Source organism: Periplaneta americana, chromosome 8 (genome assembly GCF_040183065.1).
Source record: "Periplaneta americana isolate PAMFEO1 chromosome 8, P.americana_PAMFEO1_priV1, whole genome shotgun sequence".
Lineage (NCBI taxonomy): Eukaryota > Metazoa > Arthropoda > Insecta > Blattodea > Blattidae > Periplaneta > Periplaneta americana.
Genome location: NC_091124.1, coordinates 82,443,319 through 82,468,206, shown reverse-complemented (window position 1 = coordinate 82,468,206; position 24,888 = coordinate 82,443,319). Strand labels below are relative to the sequence as shown.

Here is a 24,888-nt window from a genome sequence, read left to right as displayed (position 1 = left end):
GACAATGTTATAATCTAAGTTTCATAATATGAAATGACTTGCCAGTAACTTTGTTGCTCGAAATACATTTTGGGTTGTAGTAATGCTGAGGAAGTATTCCGCGTGGTGTGGAATGTTCCGTCCTTCATGTGTCATCGCTATAATCTAAGCTTCAACGAGGTAAGGACTGTATGGGGAATGGCTCAGAACACGGGCGACGAGTTCCGCGGTGATCAGGTGTCTTTGCTCTATAACCCGGGGCTCTGGCCGATCATAACCAAGTCCGGAGAGAAGATAAACGGAGGAGTTCCTCAGGAGGGCAACCTCACTTTGCACCTGCAGGAATTGCGACAAAACGTTGAGGATAACGTCCCCGACCCACATTTCTCAGGTACGTGGAGTGATCAATATAACACAGTCACTGATGGCTAACAATAAGAGATGTGAACATTTGAATCATAGGCTACTAGTAGCACGTGACGGCAACATACCATAAAATGCATTGTTTTAAAACATCGCACTTACTGCATTTCCTACACAACTAATGTGACGCGCATTTTAATCATATTTCCAAAGGAATAGACAGGGTTCCCACAATTGACCTTTCCAGTTTCGAACACATGTAACTTATATGGTTAATGAAACTCAGATATTTAAATCCATACCGATATAAAGAGAAACTAAGTAAGTTTTGATGTAGTACATCACATGCGGTTCGACAGCTACGTAATAATAGGGTTACCAGATACTCACTAGTGTGAAAAACAGGACAAACTAGTTAAAAAAGCAGGGCAAAATCCGAACACGAAAACATTTGTAGACGTCTTATTCTTTAGGACTTTTTCAGATTCAAAAGTCGAATTTAATTGATTATTGGTTGTTAAGTTGCGTAGGCATAATATATTAAATAATTATCTGTACAATAAAATAAAATAATTAAAATACAGTTAAAATAAAAGAAAAAAATCACAGTACAGTACATTTTAATTCCAGCACTGAATACAGAAACATAGGCCTACATGAGAAACACCAACCTATTTTTTTAAACCAAATTTTACATGTAGCCATAATTACAACAACTACTTCACTCACCTTATATTTGCTGACAGATCACCACTACTCTCGGAAGAATAATTTCGTATGTTTACAGTTTTACTGATGCTGATTTTCAGGTGAAAAAATATTAAATTGGCTCAACCTCGTGTTACTGATGGTACTGCGGGTCATGCCACTGTATATGCACGTCGATCGACCGATTTTACGGACAAAGCGTGATCTGTCATGGTTTATTCGTGGCTTATATTCGAAGGAGAATACTGACCATTGACGCAAATACTTGCAGCACTATTGTGACATTGAAGTGAGTTCAGTCCCTGAATAACATACAGTAGGATGGATGAAGAATGAAAGTTTATTGACCAGTGATGCTAATACTTGGAACATTATTCTACCGTTGCAATGAGTTCAGACTCTGAATAAAATATAGGGACGAAAAACTATAGTTTTATTCGCAGTTCAGAAATATGTTTTGAAATGTAATTATAAAAAATGAGATGAGTGTGACTTTTCCATAAAAATACGGACATTTAACAAATCTTCAAAAATAAATACGGACGGCAGGACAAACCTTCAAAATACAGACATATCCTGCTAAATACGGACGTTTTGTAACCCTACGTAATAATAATTTGTTCATTGTTGAGACGAAATGGCTGCTATGGAGGACAGAAAACCTTTATGTAACCTTGATTTTGATGTTAACCGGTCACTTATTAGTATACAGCGACATTTCCGAACAAGGTTTGCTACAGAACCACATAGTGGACCTCCAATTCGCAAGTGGTACTCCGATTTTAAAGCAAGGGGGATGCATTTGTAAGAGGAAATCAACCGAACGCCCGCCAGTAAGCGAAGAAACAGGTGAGCGTGTCAGTAAAGTTTCCCACGTAGTCCGAGAAAATGCACCATCACAGAGCCAACGCTGCAAATACCGAAGTCGACTATGTGGAAGATCCTAAAGTTGCAGCAGGCTCTAAAACCAGAAGACAAAGTGCTGCGACTTTCTGCGAGAGTATGTTTTTCAGTCCTCCATAGCAGCCGTTTGGTCTCGACAATGAACAAAATTAATGTTATTACGCAGCGGTCTTACAACATGTGATGTAGGCCTACTACGAGTACAATGAAACTTTCCGAGTTTATCTTTCTTTCTGTATGAATTTTAATTATCTGAGTTTCGTTAAACGTATGTTACACGTGTTCCAAACCGGAAAGCTCATTTATTCCAAATACAGGATGTTCCAAAAGTCTCCATACATAGGGAATATGAGATAAAAATAGAAATGTTACATAATGTGTTCAATATAAAGGCTTTCGAGAGTCAGGCACAGGTCGGTGAATTTATTCCAACCTGTTTCGATGCAGAAGCTGCAACATGACCGTCGTCACATGAAGGCATCGACGATAAGAGCTTGCAGATGAAAATTGTGGGGGAAATCAAGAAATGATAATTTTTAGCAATTTTATGGTATATTGCAAATTCTAAACGTGGCAACTGAGACTACAGAATTGTCACAATCGCAAAAAAAAAAAAAAAAAAAACATTAAAAGTGGAAATGGTCGTATAAAGTAACTTTGGACATTTGATACACTGATTAAAAACCAAAAATATTCAGGTATTAAAACTTGTTTTTTCTCTATAATGATGTTTCGTGGCATTATCTGTTTTCTCCCGATACCATTCAGATGTAGAGAATTCCGAATTTCCTCCTGGTAGGCATGCAAATTAAGGTGACCCTAGAGGAAAAAAATCAAAGTGTGTGAGATCTGGGGAACAGGTTGGCCACATTGAGCACACTATGTGACATTTTTATTTTGAACTTACATTTCCTATATATGGAGACTTTTGCGAAACTCTGTAGATGTCATTTTATTAAGGATAATTAGGTTAGCTTCGCCAAAAGGTTCACTAGAAATACTTAAACATCATTTGTATTTCTTGTAAGTTACTGATGTTCTGTTTTACTACATTCTTTTCTCGATTTGATCGGTCAGTATATTTAAATTGTTTAGTGTTTCACGCTCAATTTTTTTTATTTTCTAGATATATGTAATTAATAGTGTAGAAGGCTTCGTCTTTTGCAGCCTCCGAATGAAGGAAGCAGACATAAAATTTATTTTATGTGTGTAGAGTGCATTGGACACCGCCACTTTTGTTACTTAAAAAGGCAGAAAATACATTATTAAATTGATTAAGAAAACGAATTAGTTCGAGTTCCAACTGTACATAAATTATACTGTTTTAAGTAATAATTGTTTATATCTACGTTATTTGTTCGTATTTAAATAAGCTATAATAATGCATCTTCGAAATTCTACATATGCACAGCTTAGAAATTTCTGCGAGAACAACTGTATTCAATCGCGAGAAAATAAAGAGGTTCTTATCATTTTCGTAAATTTCACAGCTTGTAGAGTTTTTCTGTGAATTTCGTTAGCAAAATTGCATTAAGCATTTAATATTAAACATTCTGATACACATATTATATGCAGAGATTTTTTTAAAGAATTTAGCATCATAATCATTTCACGTATTAGACCTAGGGACCTGTTACGGTCTCTATTCAGAGCTTTTTAGATCTTTCCAAGTTCCTTCGGCCTCTTGGAGTATAGCGAAAGATCAGTTTTGACAAGCAGTTGGAGGCCATTCTGTCAACATGTTCTTTCCAGTTCAGTCTGTATTGTTCTATTACATGTACTGGGTAATTGCATATACTTTTAATTCTTTAAAAATTTCCTCATTTCTTTTATGGTCAAGGAGGGAGTAACCAGCAGTTCTTCTCATAAATCGCATTTCGGCTGTTGTGAGCCTTCTTCCGTCAGCCTTTTTGATGGTCCAGGCTTCGCTTCCATATATGAGAACTGGTTGAGCACGAGTTTTATATACCCTGAGTCTAGTGTGTCCCTGGATTTGAGAAGACTTAAAAATCTGATTGATTACACTTAGGATCTTGGTGAATTTAGAAATTTTAATCTTCATATCTTCTTCGTCAGAAATGAGAGATTGTAACCAAGGTAACTGAATAAATTAACACGGTCTATTAAAATATTATTTACACAAATTTTACTCTGAATTGGTTCTGTGCCTAAAAATGGCATTACTTTCGTTTTCTGTGTTGAGATTGTGATATCAAATTTGGAAGAAGTATTTTGTAAGTTATGTATGGCATATTGAAGTTCGTATTCCGTTCTTGCAATAATAATCTGATCGTCAGCAATAATAAATTGTTTCGAGATGGGAATTTCGGCTTAGTGAGATTCCAGCATTAAAGTCTTGTCTCCATAAGTGAATAATATGGCTCATGTATATAATAATCAGGAGTGGAGAAAGGCCGCGGCCCTGTCAGACACCTCGATTTATAGGAGCCCAAGTGGAGAATCTATCGTCGATTTGTATAGCAATTTGGTTGGTGTTATATGTATTATATATTGTAGTAATGAACTGATTAGGTACATTATCATTGACCGTTATCTCGAGGAGTTGTTGCCTGTTAACTTTATCAAAAGCTTTAACGAAATCAATAAAACCTCTGTGTGTTTCAATATTAAATTCTCTGTGTTTTTCAACTTATATTATCCATGTGAAATAATTGTGGCAACAAGACCTTCCTTGTCGGAAGCCATTCTGTTCTTATCCCAATTTGTCAGCGTAAAATATAGATAATTTGTTTTTGATTATGACCTTAGCTGTTGATAAAGCGTCGTAAAACAACCTACTAAAATAAATAAAAAAATAATTTTGATTACCGTATGTTGGAATATATTTTGTAGCCCGTATTTAATAGACATACCCTTATAGTTGTCACTCTTCTTCTTATCACCCTTTTTATAAATTGGAATCACAAGAGCTTTTTGGCAGCTAGTAGGAGGTTTGGAACCATTCCAAATATAGTTCAAAAGTTACGGAAATCTATAGGTAAAGTGCAATCCACAGTATTTAAAGAGATCCATGTTTATCTCCTGGGGTTTTACCATTTTTGGAATTTTAAGAGCTCTACTCAATTCTTCAAATGTTAATTTTAATTTAGAAATCTCACTATTCGTGAGCTGCCACAATAAACAAAGAGTACTTAACCATATAAATGTTTACAAGTTCAGTGAACCATTAATTTTGTTTTGACAATGAAACTCCTACAAGTACATAACTGCAAATACATTTTGTGATTGGTGGAAATATACCTAGTTTTAGAGAAGCAAGTGTTACGAAAACGTAAAGAATACTAATGAACTAGGTTTCATTTCGAATATAGGCGATGCTTCAGGAGAGCAATTGATCCTTTCAATGCAGCTAAAGTTACAATCGGAATAATAGATGTAGGTATTCCAAACCTCTTAAACACATCTTTCATGAAGAGAGTAGCGGTACCTATTGCTCCAACCAGAAGTCCGATTACTTCAAGCTCTTCTAGCTGGTACGTTTGGAGGTAATATGGAATGGTAGGATTGTAGATATTCTTTTTTTCCTTATCCACTTCTGCTGGCTGTTCCTCATTCGTTTCGAAACGCACAGTGGGATCAATTATGAATCCAGATCTTGTAGATTCCTTGAAAGCTATTATATCTATGCGCCGTGTACTGCCAGTGACGGAGAGACCATGTACTTCTTCAAAGGTGTTGTAATCGGCATCTTTAAGGGCAGTGGCTATAATTGATCGTACTTGGTGGTGTCTAGCGTTTCGCAGACCTTCGCCGTGCGGACAGGATCCCAGGACGTGTGCAAGAGTTTCAACCTCGTTGTGGCAATGCCCACAACGGTTATCCTGAGATCTTCCCGGCACAGCACGTACTGCAGCAACATTTCCAACCATTTTAATGCCATCGCGCCATTCGCTGTTGGAGAGTCCTTCGTGTGTACAAATCCATTTGTTGGCACTAGGATATTGTTTAAATAAAACTACGCCTTTCCCTTTCTGTGGATGACGACACCAAACATCAAATTCTCTGTTCCTCAGAAGGTTACGAATCTTTGTAGCATTTAAGAAATGTTCATTCTTATGAAATAAGGCATCTTCTGGAACAATGTTCAGAGATTAGTCACATCTAATGCTCTCCTCATGAACCTGACGTGTTTGTATGATGTTATGGGTTTTGAGATTTGTGTAAACATCGAAGGACATTAATTTGTTGTAATAGTGCTTCCCATTTTGTTCGAAAAATTCCTAGTTCTTTGTACTTCCTGGGACTATAGACCATTGCATCGGGAATGTCTGTAGGCAGATTCAGTACCTCTTTCAGTGCACTTTTTATTAATTTGTCGGCGTCATCCAAGAACTTTTTTGTTATAAGTTCAGAAAGGATGGTTTGAAATTGATATATTAAGGAAGGACACATGGAGGTATTTAGAACACAATATTTCTGGTCTGCATGAAGAAAAGGTGACGAGGTAAGAGTTTCAAGTTTGTTATTTAGATCTTTTAGTGTTGACTGGAGATTGAACATTATTGAGTCAGAGAAGTTTATTCCCAGATAACGAATAGAGTCGTTTGTACCAATAGATTTAATGTCAAAATCAGGATATATACTGAGATTGTGTCCGACAAGCTTACCTTTGGAGATATTTATAATTACGGATTTATTAGGATTTTAGTTAAGCCCAATGTCTGTAAATCTTTGATAAGCCATTCTTGTCAGTTCACTAGCGGAAACTTCATCTTTACCAATAAGTACGGTATCGTCGGCAAAGCCGAGAACAGTTACAGGAGGCAGTCCTGGTACAAGTTCAAATCCAAAAGTTGATGTTATTGTCTGCTCGCATAACTCATTTAAAATATGATCTGTTGCTAAATTATATAAAGCTGGCGACAGAGGAGATCTTTGCATGACTCCTTTCTTTAGAACAATTGGCTTAGTTTTTGTGTGACCTAATTCAATTCGTGTTGTGTTTCCCTCCTGTAGAGCTATCACAAGTTGGGTAAGTTGTGTTGGGGCAGGAGAACTTTCCAAAGTAGCTCTTATGTGATCATGGCCAACACTATCAAAAGCTTTCGTGATGTCCAGAAAGACAATTGTTACGTCAGTCTTTTTTGTTTTAGCAGCATGAAGAACTGATCGGAGAATTTAAGTATTTATTAGTGTCCCTGGTGTTTTAGAAAATCCAATTTGGTAGTCATTAAATTATATGAAATTTCGTAATCTCTTGTCCAAAAATGCGATCGATTACCCTACGAAGTACAGATGAGATGGTTATTGGACGCCAGTTAGATATCTCTTGACTGCCCTCTGACTTGGAAACTGGTATGAGAACATTGTTGGTGAAAAGGAGTGTCTGTCTTGAACCATAGGTTGTGGAAATACTTGAACCATTTATCAATAGTAATGGGGTTAATAACTACATTCTCTGTAATATCGGAGTTTAATTTCTTTAAAAATTTGAAGGTTTTTGGGCGTCGTAATGTGATGTCCTTTTCCGTCCGATACATTTGAAATGTTCTACGGAGAACGCCCAAAAATGCCCATTTAGTAAATAACAATAATATACTCGTGTATGAGAGACAAAATGGTTTATTACAAGTTAAAATATCTCTACATAAATCACTTTTCCGCTTAGTTGTCATGTTTGTCACGCATTTTGTTAATCGTAATACCAGCTTCTTTATATCCTCCCAATGAGTTGAGCCACTTTGATATTCGTGTCTTCAGTTTCTCATTATCTGCAAAGTCGATTCATTTCCTTAGGCGCAGTAAAAAGTAGTCATTTAGCACGAGGTGGATGCTGTGCGGAGGAAAGAGAAAAGCTTGCCAACAAAATGTTTAATTAGTTGAACTGTTCGAGTCGCGGTATGAGGTCCCTCTTTGTCATGCAGAAGCACAACAGAATTCCGCGCATTTCGGTCTGAATGGCGCGACTCAATTTCTTTGGGATTTCATAATATACATCAGTATTAGTTTTGGTTTCACAATCAACAAACGAGACCCATTTTATTTCAGCCATTCTTTTCCTGACAAATGTTTGCTCATACTTCCTTGCGTTTGCACCGATGAATGTTATTGTATAGATTACTTAATTATATATTTCTATAGGAAATCTTATAATATTTTAGTTCAACACAATAAGGCTTTAAAACTTCGCGTGCATTTTATATAGTGCATATATATTTGCGCTGATTCCACACATATTATGTACCATATTGGCATTAAGTTTTGTATAAACTGGTTTTCCTGTTACAATTGAATACTTAACAGTAGAAAGGTGCAAAGTACCAAGTTTATAAACAGCGTTTTATTAATAAAAGTCTTTCTCTTTTAAACAATTTTGAGATTTTATTTTTTAGAAAAATATTAGAGGCACATATGACAATTTTTGACAAATATTTATCAATGGTTTGATGATACTGCTAAAATTAACACACTGAGATAAAAACAAACTTCACACTTTCCCATAAGTCCCATAAACATTTCGTACGTCCTGCGTTCTATTTATTATCCACAGATCTGCAAATAGTATTCTTTATTTTCTTCCTTGGAATCATGGCCTTCAAATCTCTGTTTTTTCATCTGACATAGAACTCAGTGAGGAACTAACTTCATACATTGCTGATCGTATATCTTTCAGGTGTTTCTTTTTTTCCAGACCTACATAATGATTACCATATATTTCATGTCGAAGACACTGTACTGGTATGACAGTAAAGGGACCCAACAGAAATGTTGTTGAAAGGCATCCTTGTCGTACTCCTCTCCCTGTTTATCTTCTTTCAGACATTTCGTCTCCTATCCTGACTTTCATATAAAGATTACTAAACAGCCTCCTCTCTTATCTTGTGGGACTAAAATGACAAATAAAATACATTATAAGATGGAGTGAAATTAAAAACAAATGCAGACATAAAGTTTACAAGTTATATATGTCATAGTATCGAATAATGACGTAGTATATAGAATTATATCTTTATGTTCAATGTCTAAAAAATTGTAAAAGCATAAACAAAAATTGTTTGAAGGGATAAGCATCTAAAAAGAACTTAAATATGGTTATATCATAAAATTTACATAACATTGAAGGAAATCCTACAAATACAACCCAAAAACCAAAAACTCAACACACTAGAACAATATTAAATATACAGACACACTAAAACATACCCTAATAAAATTCTCAACACACAGATCAATTTCAGAACACACACACTATTTGACACAATTCTTCTTCACACGAATGCACCCACACAATAGGCAGCGAAGTTGAGATAGCGCCGAGATCTAGTAGGCTCTGAGGATGGTGTTAAGTAACACCGAAACAGCTGTAAGCCACACATGCTTACATAATTAACACGAGTAAGATCGTCATTTAATCAATTATTTATATTCAAGTGTTAAAAGTAGTGTACGAAAGATTCAACATGGATTGTCATTACATTTGTTGTAAATACACGCAACCGTGGAAATCTATCACAGGGAAGTGATTTAAATAGTTTCCAGCCTTCTTTGTTAGAATATTTTTAATTGTAGAAGAATTCTGTAATTAAAGTAATTCCATTAGGAGATTATGTGAAACCTCACTGCAGGGGGAATTCAGAGAGTTGTTAAACTGGCGAATTTCCCAGTTTATCATTTTCAAGTCGGCAAATTGTAATTCGGAAATTGTATGTAATTGCTTTATAATATCAAGATATTTTTCTAACAAACTAACATTTATAGTAAAAACCGAATCCAAGGAAGAAAAATTAATATCTGAACGTCTTTGGATAAACTAGCGTTGTCAGACAGGGACTAAACGGAGCGGAGCGCTCCACTAAACTGGTTGCGTGCTCCGGTGTTTCCACAGATATAAGCAAGTTCAAGCTCCGATCTATCTCCACAACCGGTTTTAGAGCTTACAACTCTGACACTACTGGGATAAACCATTGAAAATTACAGTAACTCACAAGGCCATCGCCACTGCGAATGAACTAATGTGAATGTCATAATAAGGGACGGACAGCTGGCAAATCCTTTCCCCTCAAATCTAGGTGTGCTCTAGCTCAAATGCCAGTAACACATACGAGTTACGGTTGAACTTGGCTGGTTTATTATTATGCTTAAAAACATTTAAAATTACCGGAAGGCTTAGTTGTTCATGGTAGAATGATTTATTGTAGTAGCTTGGAAACACTTGCATTATAAAATTATCGTTAATTAATTTGATGCCGAGTTACATGCCTATGTTTGAGGGGGAACGGGAATTCTGGCGGAATGTATGTTCCCAACGAATATTCGGTGTAGGCATCTACTCATATTTGTTTGTTCAGTGGCTTATTACCAGGCAGCGCCATTTTCGTTTCCAAACAACTTAGGAAAGTTATCGGTTAGTATATCCTGGAGTCTCAGGGTTCAAACTCTGACCCTAATTGCTTACGTCAGGACGCTACGAAAAGTACAGGGACATCATTTTATTTTTACTTCAATTTTTATTGTACCTGAGTTTTTGAATGTACTTCACTCCCACCCCTTCTACTAAGGAAGTTCCAACTCCACACAGAACCAAGACCGCAGATGGTAAGCAGTATAAGTTACTGAGTATAGTACGTTCCAGAAATATGTTCGCATTTTCCAGTGACGAAAGAGCTTTCAATATTGAATCATATTTTCGCACAGGTACTGTCCGTTTGCCTACGTCGCATCCCGATTTTCCCCACCTGCTTCTGCTCGCCCCTCTGTAAAAGCTGGGCTGTCTTAGCTCTTTTCTGAAAACATTAATTTCTCTTAGGAATTGGACGTTTAAGTAATATTATACAGCTGTTTAATTTAACTTAAATAAAAGGGCCTCGTTAAGTAATTAACTGTCACGTGATTTCCTCCCTTTCTACAATCCTGCGGCATAACCACTTGGACGGACAGTAGATAGCATGTCTGAGTAATTTTATATTTTCGGGTCGGGCAGAAGTAAAGATTGAATTCACAGTACGTAGAGTAGGTACAGAATTATTTCAACATGAGTTACTAGTACGAAGGACGAAACTTGCAATTGGAATTAGATGCAATAGTCTATAGTGCGATAATATGCACAAAAGAACTGAAGCCTGTATCGAAATGAACGGCCACCATTTTCAAAATTGTGTTTAAATATTCATATTATGATTATTTTTCAATTTAACTTCTTCCTCTATATTGTACGCTAATGTGCTGTAGACAGTATACACTGCATAATGAATACGTTCGCATGGATAACTCACTTCGTGAGTAAAAACACTTATTCTTAATACAGTACTGTACTTTGATTAAAGAAAAACCTAATGAAAATTATCAAACTCAAAATCTCGATATTTCATAGTTTACGTAAATGGATGAACTACTTTTCTTCCATCCTATACCTAGTAGAGTGATTTGTGTTTTACGCCAGTATCTTCGAACTCTAGTCTTGGAGGGGGGAGCAAGCGGTGTTTCCGGTTCTCTAAATGTGTAGACAGGTTAATATTAAAGATGTTAGTAAAAATAAAATTATGTCCCTGTATAACCTAGTTAGATAAATAATAATAATAATAATAATAATAATAATAATAATAATAATAATAATAATGGAGCATGACAATAAGTGGGATTGCTACTAAATTGAAATGTTCTGTCCAACTAATTTTTAAACATATAAACGCACTAACATTGCGAAACTAGCTCTGTACAAAATATTAGTGCTACATATATAATTAGATCGATGATAATAATACTGAACTAGTATATACAATATATATATGATACACATTAACTGTAAATACTATATAATATATACAATTAATTCATTTAACGAAATCAACTCCGTTACGGTGAACAAATACATATAATCCGAAATTATGAAATTTATATTTTTTACTGTAACTGCCAGTAAAATTTGCTTAAGCTAAGAAAATATTCTTCCTACATCACATGACGTTATAGGGACAAAATAATAGTAACAAAAATCAATGTACAAATTAGCAATATTTACATTTTCACAATATATACGAATAATTCATTTATCAAAACATATCCCGTTGCAGTGAACGGAAACATATATGCTGAGGTTATGAAATGCAAATCTTTTACAAACATCACATAAAATTTGTTTAAACTAAGAGAATGTTCTTTCTACGTAATACGTCGTTACAGGAAAATATTTATAATACATTACAAAATTGATATTTAATGACCCCATGCGTACCTTCTTGCAATTCTAACTTGCTTATGCATCCCTGTGACGTAATATGGTAGACGTACCAAAAGAAACTACTCGATCCGCTGTACGTTTGGGAACAGAAATGCGTTGCCTGCTTATTACTCATTAAGTCATAGGTGAAACAAGTTGCTGTTTTATCAGTTTGCCGGAATGCTATTTATAAAACACTTTTGAGGTACAGTCTTTAAAAGGAATGAGTTCGCCTGAGGAACTTCTCTTGCCTTGCAAGTCTTGCGTACCTATACGATAGTTTGTTTTTTAATTATCTATGAAGTACAACTTAACTGTGTTCACCATTTACGATAAGACTGAAGTGCGATAAAAAATTAAACTTGTGGTCTCACTGAGTTTATCAGTCGATAATTCGATTCATATCCCATTCTCAGTGACTTTGTAGTAACACTTTGATGATTATTTTCCGATTTCTTTGGAAGTATAAAAAATCTTCATTGATTGACATTAAAATTAAGGGAATGTTATACTTTCTGCAATAAAAAATTATGAAAAATCCTCACTTTGTGAAAAATAGTAGTATTTCCGTCAAAAAAAAAAAAGAGATGCCGTTAAAATATTAGAACTTTTCTTCTGATTCTATGATCCGTTCCAGGAATGTGTAGAGCAACTTCGCGCTTATGGGGGCGCAGTCTATCTGTGCCGGAGTGTAAGGAGGGTAGTATCAGCTCGAGGTCGCTAAGGGGTAAGATGCACGTGGTTGAAGTAGAGTACAGATAAAATGATCCCCTCCCTGCAAGCGATTGCTGCTTCGTTCAAGCAATGCCTTCCCCCAGGGCAGTCATTGGTCCTAGCCCTCCCACATACCACTTGCGCAGAAGTTTTGTTTCGTCTTTCTACTCTACAGATTCCTGGGACGGACCATAGCTTAAAAACCGTGTTTTCTACAATGTCCCTTTTGTAATTTTAATTTCTTGCGCCATCCATATAGCTTGATGTTTCCCTAACTGCAATACATAAGTGCCATACACAGTACGTACATCAGCATACTTGTGTGAGAGTACATTTTCTGCTCTGCTCTTCTTGAAGAACATATAATTATAGAAGTAAACTTAATGTTGAGGTAGATTTGCGACTTAGAGTATCTACAATTGAGCCGGACGTCGCAAAACATCAAACATTCCACTAATAACTTTATGTTAAGTCTAAAAAAATTTGTTTAAATTTTGATACCAAAGACTTGAATCATCTCATTGGTAAAAACACTGGTTCCATTTTTCACAGCAAATATATTATATAATACAAAATAAGTGTTTTTTTTTTTTGTATTTTCAGATTATATTCAAAAGCTGAAACTGAAATTTAATATCGCTGTCAATTTATTAAGGATATTTGATTCACTACATTATGTAAATGTTTAATGAACATGATTGTCAATCTAAATTATACAAAACATTTTGAGGGTCCGCAAAAATGAAATATGAGCTTTAAAGTGTACGTGACACTCAAAGGTTGGAAACCTCTGGTGTAGCATAATTGCTATTCATACGCAGTCGAATACGAGTCGCAACTGTGGCATGACCTTTTATTTACATTATTCTGTAGGTTCGCCCAAAAAATGACTTCTTGTTTTTGCATCTAATCGGATCGCGAAGCGCAATACGCCTTCCCCGTTTAAGCCCAAGGGAAGGCGAAGGAATTCTGAGTGGACTGTGCAATGGCTGACCGCAGAGGAGGGAAGCAAGGGTATGGAAATACGAGTTACGATCGATGGTCAAATGGAGACGCTTACAATGAACTGATTCTCGCTGGTGACAGATGAAGAGAAGAAGCAAACTTGGATTAAGAAACTTTGTTTGGTAAACACGCCCACGACCAAACAGTATCTTATGTCTACAAAAGCATAGAACTTACGTATGGTTTGTTCTGGACTGTGTCTTGAGGTAGAAGACTTCATTTGTGATACTGAGGGTCGTGTGTTACCAAATGAAATTACAGGAAATGAGGAAATGCTTAGTTAGAGATTTATTTATTTGTTTATTTGTATTGTCATCAACATTTATACCAGTTATAGTGTACCACCACATTTCTGCATACGGGTTTTACCATAATTTCTATTACATTTACCTACAATTTATCATCTGTGATTGTAACACCGAAATATTTGTATTTATTACTGTATTTAATAACACCTTTATTTTCAAGTATCAGATTTTGTTTCTGTCCCCCTATAACCATATAATGAGATTTTTCAAAATTAAATTTTAATTCAGATTTTTCATATTCTTCAATGAGTTTTCTGCTCATGTATTCAATATCATCATAGTCTTCTGCTAGTATAATTTGACCATTCGCAAATTGTAGAGTATACTCGTATATATTTTTGTCACCAACCAAAACACCCATATGTCTTCATTTCTTCTTCCATCCTTTCAGAGCTTCTTCCAGGTAAATTTTAAACAGTGTTGGAGACAGGCAGCATCCCTGACGTAATCCTTTAGTAATGCGAAATTCAGTTGATACCTTATTTTTTGTTTTTATTCTTGCCAAAGAATGTCTGTATAAATTCTTAATTGCTTTAATTAAACTTTTTGAAATATCAACTCTTTTTCAAATATTCCCAAAGTTTAATGATATCTTATGCTTTTTCCAAATCCACAAATAATATACAGTATGTAATTCTTGATTGCACATTATTGTCTTTTCAATAATCTGATTTAGAAAAAAATATTGTCAGTAGTAGATCGTCTAGGCCTAAACAAGTTCTTCAGCTTCTTTATTTGTGTATTCTTCTTCTAGAATTCCTTTTAATATTTTACCATATAAACGACTAATAGTACTTGTAACAGTCAAACCTCTATAATTATTACATTCATTCTTTGATCCTTTTTTTATGGATTGTGGATATACTGTATACCCCAATTTCCATTCAGTTAGTATGTCTTCTCCATTTATGAATCTTTCAAATAACTCTCTTAATTTTTCTCAAAGTTTACTTGTTCCATGCTTCACCAGTTCTCCAGCAATTCCTCCATTACCACTAGCTTTTCTGTTTTTAAATTGACTTATTGCTTGTTTCACCATTTCTAGTTTAATTTGAATGCTATTATCGTTGTAATTTTCCACAATCTGTTCATCATTTCTGTATTAATTTCATATTCTGGTCTATTTTCTTGCAATAGCTCTTCAAAATATTTCTTCCAATTTTCCAATGAAATAAAGTTTAAATATTTATTATTTACATAATTACTCTTAAATTTTTTAATATGCTCTATGCTTCAGAGCTCTTTGTACCTCCTATATAGATATCAATTATATTACATCTTTTCTCCGAATATTTATTTTTTTCTTTGGTTACTAGTCTTCTGACTTTAGCCTGTGCATGCTTATATATAATCTTATATTCAACTGCTCTTGTATTTATCCACTTCAAATACTTTTGATTCTTATCAATTACTTCTCTTTCAATCTCTTCATTCCAATAATATAAGCTTTTCTTCTGTTGGAATTTCTGTTTCTCTCCCAGAGCCTCTTTAACAGCTTCATGCATTTTATCAGAAATATACGAATATACTCGTAATTGTTGTGTTGTTTCAAATGTCCTATCGTCTATCTTTTCATTTAGTCTCTTTGTATACAAATATGAGGTACTTTCGTTGTTCAAACTTTCTAAATTATATTTTTTATCATTTACCTCAGATGTGTTTTCTCTATCATCAACTTCTCTTTTGCATCTCTTTTCATGCGGGGAATATAATTTTTGATCTTAAAAGATAATGATCACTTCCACATATAATTCCTCTAGAACTTTATTAATGCACGAAAAATCATAATGAATTCTTCAAATAAAATAATTGTTTTGTTGCCTGCATGTAACATTTCGGACTTATTTCATTTTAGTAGAATACAGAGCACGGAAAGACAAGTCGGGGACTGTACTTAACTTATTTTACACAAAAAGTGGACTTAATCGGCTTTACTAGTAATAGGTAGACCTTCTTACATTACATTCACACATACATTTTAAAATTTATTTTACATGTCTTTTAACTTATTTATTTCCCTCATTCATTTTCTCTTACTTTCTAAAGGTACGTTTCTAAGGATTTTATTATCTGTTCATTTGTAATTCTTGGTAGCGTATTGCAGGCATGTCAAAACCCTGGACATTGTGCTGTCGCTCACATTGTGCAGTAGTTTCTGTGCGATGTGCACTTTCTATTCCCCTACCTGGAGCGAGTGAATCGCCTTGGAGGGGAACGCGACAGGGCTATACAGACCTGCAACAGCATATCAGCTTTTGTTTCAGTAACACAGTTTCAGTACGGGTATTGATTTGGCTGTTTGTGAATGAGTTATGATTAGACTTCGTTGAATTGCCACATGCAGCATGCAATCAGGTTGCTGATGTACGGTAGTATAGAAGAGTTGAGCGACCTCCCGGTCTCATAGTATAAGCAGTTCATGTTAAGTGATGTGACCGGTCCAAATAGATAGAGCACCTACAGCTAATGTATACCTATGTAAGCACTTGTTTTTGCATTACTGTGGTTGGAATAGTCAAAGCTTAACATTTGTTCAGCGCAGACAAGAATTCAATCAAACATACTACAATGAGAGTGTTGCTGTTCCAAACAATTGCCCCTGGAATACCCTTACCCCCGCAGCCAGTCTTGACCCTTTGGAAAACGTGGTTGGATTCTGTTAATTACAGTATGATGCAGAATATTACTGCAAAATAATGGAGGTAATTTATGCATTAGATAGCACAGATAGTTCCGCTGTTGCAGCTGTAAAATCATTGCCTTCTGAACAGCTATTGGAATATATTCTGTTCATTGATTCTAATTTTAAAATCGTGTCCAAAAGCATCACCCTGTTAGAATCGTCGAAACTACAACTCTCAGAAGCGCTTAATATAGTGGATAAAGTATCACAAACCGTTATCCAAAATAACAATTCACTGATTTCAGAAAAAGTGAAATGTGAGTTGGGAAACATTATTGTTAAAAATTCTCTTATTCACAACTTCTTATTATAAATGATGTGCCATTAGGTCACGACAAGACGTCTGAAGTTGGTGTACTATAAAGTAGTGACTTTCCGTTCTTCAAATATGCACCTACTACATCGTGTGATGTTGAACGTACATTTTCCCAATATAAAAACTGTTTGAGTAACCATCGGATGAAGTTCACTTTGCAGTCGCTCAAAATGTACGTAACTCTTCACTGCAATGCACATATTCAAGGATGATGTGAGTATATTACATTAAATTTTAAGAGTTAATATATCTCACTACAAAATAATTGTGTATTTACATGTTTAGACATATCCTACTTCAATGATCATTATATTTCTTGAATACAGGATACAGGTTTTATTGTAACCGCAGTATACTGCTCAGTGTTTACATTAGAGGCATACTCCATCCGTTGCACGTCCCCTTCTCATACAGTCTATACTGCGTGCATAGTAAACCTTACGATTCTCGTGGCAATTCCACGAAGTCTAGTTATGATAAATAAAGAGAGGAGTTCACAGATGACGAAGAAGGGAAATTATGAATCATATGACATAAATGTTATGTTTTCCTCAGCCAACAATAATTATTTTAAAATGAAAGGTTTTGATCAGCCCATGTCGAGGTAATAATGTTGTGACAGTTCAGATCAGATTAGTAAAGTTAATCAGTACTCTCACGGCAAAACGAACTAGACATTGGCGTTGTTTTAGAGTCTGTACTAACAGCCATCAAAGATTAGACGACTTACGACTTTCATTCATAAGCTGGGAAGTGATGAGAATATTGTGATGAATACGTGTGAGGCTCTTGAGGTTGTAAGGAGCGAAGAAAGCAACTATTTGAAAGGCGAAAAAATTGTCTGGAAAAATATATAATGACAAATTTTCCGTCTCACGTCACTATATTATGCTAATACAGTATACTTACATTAATAAATCCTTAAACCTGACATAAATAGAATATCGTCGCTTCACAGCTTGTGAACTACACTTTTAATTTCTTTCAGTAACGCTTCCAACTTGTCGATACTTGCTCTCAACGTTTTCTAAATAAACTACATGTGAATTTAAATTCTAAGCTTAATGTATATCATTTATTAATATTAATGTTAATTTATATTGACATACAGCAAGGAAATTATTTCAGTGTAAAAACTTCACAATGTCCTACTGCATGTAATTAACTTCAACATTTGTGTACCAATGGTTCCAATAAATAATAATGCTTGACGAACAATGAAAGAATAGGATCTATTATTTAAAATAATTAGTACATACTACGTAAAATGAAATACTGTGTTCGGTTTTTGTTGTTTCGAAATTACTGCAATATTCTTTTTCTTCAAATACTACATAAAAATCATTTTAATGAATTATGCTTTACAAACCACTACTTTGTCAAGTATAACTGAGAAAGCCTAAAGTTTTTTGTATTGCAATTGTCAAATATAGACACTGATAATAACCGTGTCATTTTCCTTCTGCTAAGTGTATTTATAATATCAAAATGCTTATTTAATCCAATCTTAGAAGCGCAGAATAGATTATTGTACATCACTCCAGCTAAGAACTGGTAAGAGCAACCCTTGAATGATGCAGTCCCCACAGACCGGCGATCCACGCACATAACTGCACATTCAGAGTCTGATTTCTGAGATGCCTGGCGTATTGTATACCTGCACCCGCGAGAATGAATGTTGATGCAGCCGAGCGTAACTAGAACGCCATGACCGCATTGGTAGAAAAGGTGGGTGGGGTAAGAAGGGGTAAAAATCAGTCGCTCTGAGGAGCTACAGTTCTGCAGGTCTGGTCTAGACCATATGTTGCTGCGTTGTTCTGCTCGTCGACTACTCCACTTGGCTCAGTAGATTCCTGACTGGATTCTGCTCGGTCGTCACGTTTTGTCCATCAGCTATCAGGTCTCCGATTTGGCCTTTAATCTCGCCCATATTTCATTCTGCTGACTCGATTGTTCCTCGCCTTCACGAACCAACTCATCTCTAATCTCTTCCGGTTGTTCGGTATTCAATCTAATAGGGGATGAACTATGTACGGAATTATTTTTCTTTCTCGTCGGGTAATTTCTACCCTCAGGTATATGGGATTTCTGTGAATTGAAGTTCCTCTGACAATACTCAAAGTCATACAGATTTCTATTTATCTTTATTTTATCCTTCATTAAGATCGCAAACTAATCTCTCTATCTCGCCTCTTTCATAAATGGTAGTAACATCTTTCTCCTTGTTTCTACCCTATAATCCTGCTCAAATTTTAAATTCGTACCTCCCAGCATATTCAAGTGATTCAAGATAAATATTTTTGTCTTCATACTTGTAAATTTCACTAGTATGGGTCAATTTTTTCCCTCTTCCAATTCTGTAGGCTTCTTCAATCTGATCATTGATCAGGTTTAGGCCAAAAATCTCATTACACAGATGAATTACTAAATTGTATGGTTCTATTCCATTTTCGCGCCTGTCTTCCTCCATTCCAAAAATAATATTAAGTTTTTCTTCCTCAGCTAGAATTCGAAGTGTTTTATCTTGTTCTGCAGTTGGTCGTTTTCTTGTTGAAGTTTCTTTATGCTCACAATATTGTTCACAATTTCTTCCTTCAGTCTGGATATTGTACTGTTCAGTCCATTGAAGTTCTGTTTGTCTTCCACCAACATTGCCTTGAATCCCTACTTCATCTCTTCACGGATTGATAATAAAAGTGAAGTATCTTTTCCATTTGTCGGCCCCAGGTTTAACGCAACACCTCCAATTATCGGTAGTATTGTCAATACTATTGATATTGCTCGAAGTAGTTGATCATAGCCTAATAAGCTCTGACTTCCAAACACTTCACCCATTTTTATCCTGAGTCTTCCTATTCTTGCTCGATATACACATAACATAACCCCTTCTTGCTTTCACAATTCACTTGCGTCGTATTCGAAATTAACTCAGTGTTCACTGTAGGCCTTGATTAGTTAGTATACACATTATTTTCCACTATATTATATTCCACATCAGGTGGATGTACTTATACTCGGAGTTGTAACCTTACATTGGTGTGTCAGCGTCTAGGCTCTAGGACAGACGTGGGTATTTAAAGAGATGCGCCGTACTACTCTGATTGCTGCAACACGCATCACCTGTTAACGTAATACTCAGCTGTGGATCGCGTGAAGTATTGAAACACGGAACGTTAAATAATTACGCACGACAAAAAGATACACAGTTTTCGACAAATGTTATTTTTATGAATAATGACAATGAAAGAAAATAAATTTTCCAAAACAAATTCAAACTATTTTACAAAAAGCTGAAACATAACTGTATTTCTAATTTAAACAATTACTGTAAAAACCTTATAAAATGATATAAAACGTACAATTCCACAACAATTAAAAAGTAATGCCATAATCTGAACCTATTTGTTTTGAAAGGGCATCAGTCACTAATTTGCATCCTTTCAAAATAAGATTAAGGAACTAAGGAAAAATAGATTCTTAACAAAATATCAAGCAGATTACTAAGAAACAGAAAAACAACAATTAGGCTATTTTTTAAACTACTTACTGTAGTTCTTTGTTGTTTTTGTCAATTTACGTCAATTGACTTATGCCCTTAAAAGAGTTACCGTATGTCAGACATTGCAATTGTGAGCTGATAGAATAAATGTTCGTCTGAAATGCGTGATCTTGATTTGGATCTTACAATGGCCAACTGAGAAAAAAAACTGTTCACAAATAAAGGTTGAGCCAAACATAGAAGCAATTTTCATAACAAAACTCCAAAGATGTGAATATTTTACTTTGCAAAGTTGTTTAAGCTTATATACATCTAAACCAGCCATATTTGTGCACTTGCACTTGGGGTTTCGCGGCCAGACGCGCTAACCGTTACTCCACAGGTGTGGACTACTATTATTATAAAAATAAAATAAAATAATTGTTCCATTAAAACGAGTCTTTTCATAATGTCGCTCAACGTGCTAGTAAAATTTTGTAGCATAATAAGCACCTAACGCTTTCCCCTTCTTCGCAACAAAGAATTCATTTTTCCATTCTTTGTGGAAATAATATTTTTGGACCTTTTTACTTCAGGAGCTTCCTCAGAGAGCGACTTATTTTTTTTAGTGAAATCCACCGCTGACCGCCAGTGCTTCAACCGGTCGGACAGGTACCCCAGCTAGGGGTGTGGAGGGAGGGAGGGAGATCACGTCCTTGCGTTCGACTCCGTTCGACATGTACTACTGATGCCCACGTCTGCTCTAGAAGCTCAGTTAAACATGACTGTCTTCGCTCGCTGTTGATTGATGACTGAGTTAGAAATTGAACAGAGTGATTTATCCAAGAATAATGTATAACTTTAATTAATGTATTCAACATACATGAGCATACCAAACGAAGACTTATTGATTACAAATTGAGACATGATAATGTACCGAAATTTTGAATCAAAAGTCGCCCTTGAATATTTACTAGTGATCGACAGTATATCAGTGCAAACCATTTAAGATTAGAAAATAATTAAGTAAAGGTACACTGTGGTCTGTAAGTGTATTAAAGACTGGCCCAGAATAAACCGGGAACGGAAATGACGACGAGAACGAGAATGGAAATATTGTTAAAATAAATGTATTTAAATGTGAGCATTCACAATTAATTTTCACATTCCCGTTCCCGGGCCCCGGTAAGCTTCTCGTTAATTGTGAATGCTTGCATTTAAATACATTTATTTTAACAATATTTCCGTTCTCATTTCCGGTTTATTGTGGACCAGCTTTAACAGGCGAAACGGCTGGACATAACAGATCAGATATTACAGTTAGACAACATTAATAGTGAGATAAGTTCTTATTTTTTATAGATATAATAATACAAAACACAAATGTACTCGTATGATTATCATCTTCGTCATGGTTTAAACCTAGTGGCCTGTTCCGACTTCAAGGAAACTGACTGACCATCTTATCCTCGGTCTACCAAAATTTCTTATTCTTGTAGATCTGTATTTATGATATGATATGATATGATATGATATGATATGATATACGATATGATATAATATATGATATGACATGACATGACATGACAACTTTACAATTCATAGTTATGGTGAACCATCACATTTCTGCTTTTCGATCCACCATCCCTATTAATATATTCATTTGCCAAGTATTTTTTGATTAGTTCCTATTATTCTGTTTTAAATGAATTGCTATCTATTCTTCCCTATCTATCCTATTCTATTCTCTCTCTCAGACCTAGATCGTCTCCCTTCTATTTTTCGCTTTCCTATTTAATATTGCATATTCCCATCTTTAATAATTTATATTATTTATTTTATTCTCTATCTTCAAATCTACCTGCTCTTAATCATTATTTTCCAGCTATTTTCTCCGAAATTATTTGTTTACATTTTCCTTTTCTCTATTTTACAACACATCACTTAGTATTTTCCTATTATTCTGTCTTCTATTTCTTTAGTATTTAACTTTCTCTCTTCACTTCATTCCTAAATTTCCTCTTTTATTACCTCTTTCCATAAATTTATTTCTATAATACTCCTACAGTTATAGTACCCCTGATACTACTCCCAACCCATATGAAATATAAAAAAATGTGAAATATCTAGTTTACTTAATTACGCTTACAATTTCTCTCTCTTCTACTTCACATTTACTCACATGTTCTTTCACTTTAATTTTCTTTTATTAAATGTTTGTATGTCTATTTTATTACACTCTCACACCATCTTCTTCACTTAACTCTTTCTTCTCTATTTCTAGTCCATCACTTTTGCCACCCCTGACTTTCTTGCACTCACATTTTAATAGTGCTGTTGATCGATCAAAATATTTAATCGATTAACTATTTGAATTTAATCGATTAATCGATAGATTAATCGAGTTTTGATCGAGTTGAAAAAATGTTTTAATATACTGCGACACAATTATTGTTAAATTTAATTTGTGTTTGGTGATAAGAATAAGTATTAAATGTTGTATATCTGTATATAATGTATCGTTATATTAAAAAACAACTATATTAATTACTTACTAACATATTTATTATGGGGCTTATAATTTATTGTATCAATTTCTCCGGGAATTTTTGAGACAAAAATAATAAAAAGCATGAAGACTCACCTAGTTAATACTGCTTCATCCATGATTTTAAACATGTGAGTGCATTCACATGCTACGAATTAAGTGTCGCTCTACATTTAGTAACAATGTTTTCTGCACCACTAAACACGGAAAACTTTTTTTCTGTCAAGCACTTCTCCATGATCGTTCAATTTAAATTCAAACGCTTCACCGAGTTTACCTCTCAAATTCTCATATGACATAATGGAGTTTACACTTTTCACAAACCACAGAAAACGGATTTTTTTTTATCAAACTAAACACACAACCTTCATATACAAACTCAGTACAGAAACTGCAACTGCTAAAATACAGCGGTCAAAACAGAAGACTGGCCCCTACTGAAATTGAATTACCAGATTTGAGAAAGAGAAGAAGGTAGTTACGCTCTCATTTGCATACAGTGTAGACATGGCTATTTTATAAGGGATGAGGAGGACGAATTCCAGAAAAGTATGTATTTCATACACTAGGAAGATGAGCTGACGACAAGGTGAAAGTTTTCTTGGAAAACCATAAAACTTAAGGGTTTCACATTGTGTTTCAACTTTCAATAGAGGTAGACTATGTCACTGTCCTCATATCTCTATCTCTTTCTGAAGTGTATGTGCAAAGATTTTCCCTAGACTACCTGGTTTACAGTTATAAAATAACAGTACTATTGTGCTTTTAAGTAAGCAATTTGGGAGAGAGGAGTATTGTCGGAATTTTTAGTATGAGTTTGTATTAGGCCTAATAAAATAATAATTAATATAAACTACAACCGATTAATTTTAATTGACTGGATTATTCGATTAAATATTTTTGATCGATTAATCTTACAACAGAAATTGATCGGTTAATCGATTAAATCCCACAACACTACTTTTGAACACTCTTCTTCCTAGCTAATTCCATCCTCCTCACTATTCCGCCTCCATTTCGCCATTTAATAACCTCTCAAAAGCCCTATCAAATACTTTTGGGTTACATTAGAGTAAGTTTAACACTGTATTTTGTTAAGCTGTTACATTTGCTATACATATTCCCAGCCTGAGCGGAACAGCGCGGCTCTTACCGCTTGCGTGACTTACGGCACTTGGATGGTCAACGTATTAACAGAAAGTGTGACCACATAATTAGTTGTTTCGAATGTCAAGGGTATGAACATTTCACGTTAAAATACTAAAATATAACAGCACTATTTTGACGAAACATAAAGTTAACCTTTGAAATCTGTTCGTAGGATTAGGGGTCCTCGACTTTGAAGATTGGAATCCGATCTGGAGACAGAACTGGAATTACCAGACCACCTACAAGAACGAATCGATCAGGATAGAGAAGGAGCTTCATCCGGAGTGGAACGAATCCCAGCTTGAAGCAGAAGTAAGAAAGTGATACTCGCGAAGCTTGATAAATGGTCTCTGTCAATGTGCTATTGTTTCTAAGGATGTCATCTGCAGATAGGCCTACTAATCTATTTAGTTGTATTCCCATTAATGCGCGAAGATTCGACTGCTAGCGAAGTCTGAATCTTCTGGCTTATCTCTTACACATTATTATTTTGAATATCGTCCCGATCATTTCTATTTGGCCTGTGTACATTTAATAGTTGTTCAAAGTAGTTTTTC

At 35.0% G+C, this 24,888-nt stretch overlaps 1 protein-coding gene across 1 annotated transcript in view; it reads left to right on the top strand.

Moving 5' to 3' along the window:
- LOC138704817 (hyaluronidase Tab y 2.0101-like) overlaps window positions 1–24,888 on the top strand; it is a 55,772-nt gene that overhangs the window by 8,511 nt on the left and 22,373 nt on the right. Inside the window, exons 2-3 of the mRNA XM_069833098.1 lie at window positions 81–370; window positions 24,504–24,643. Of these exons, the coding sequence (XP_069689199.1) occupies window positions 81–370; window positions 24,504–24,643 (430 nt within the window). The remainder of the gene's footprint in view (window positions 1–80; window positions 371–24,503; window positions 24,644–24,888) is intronic.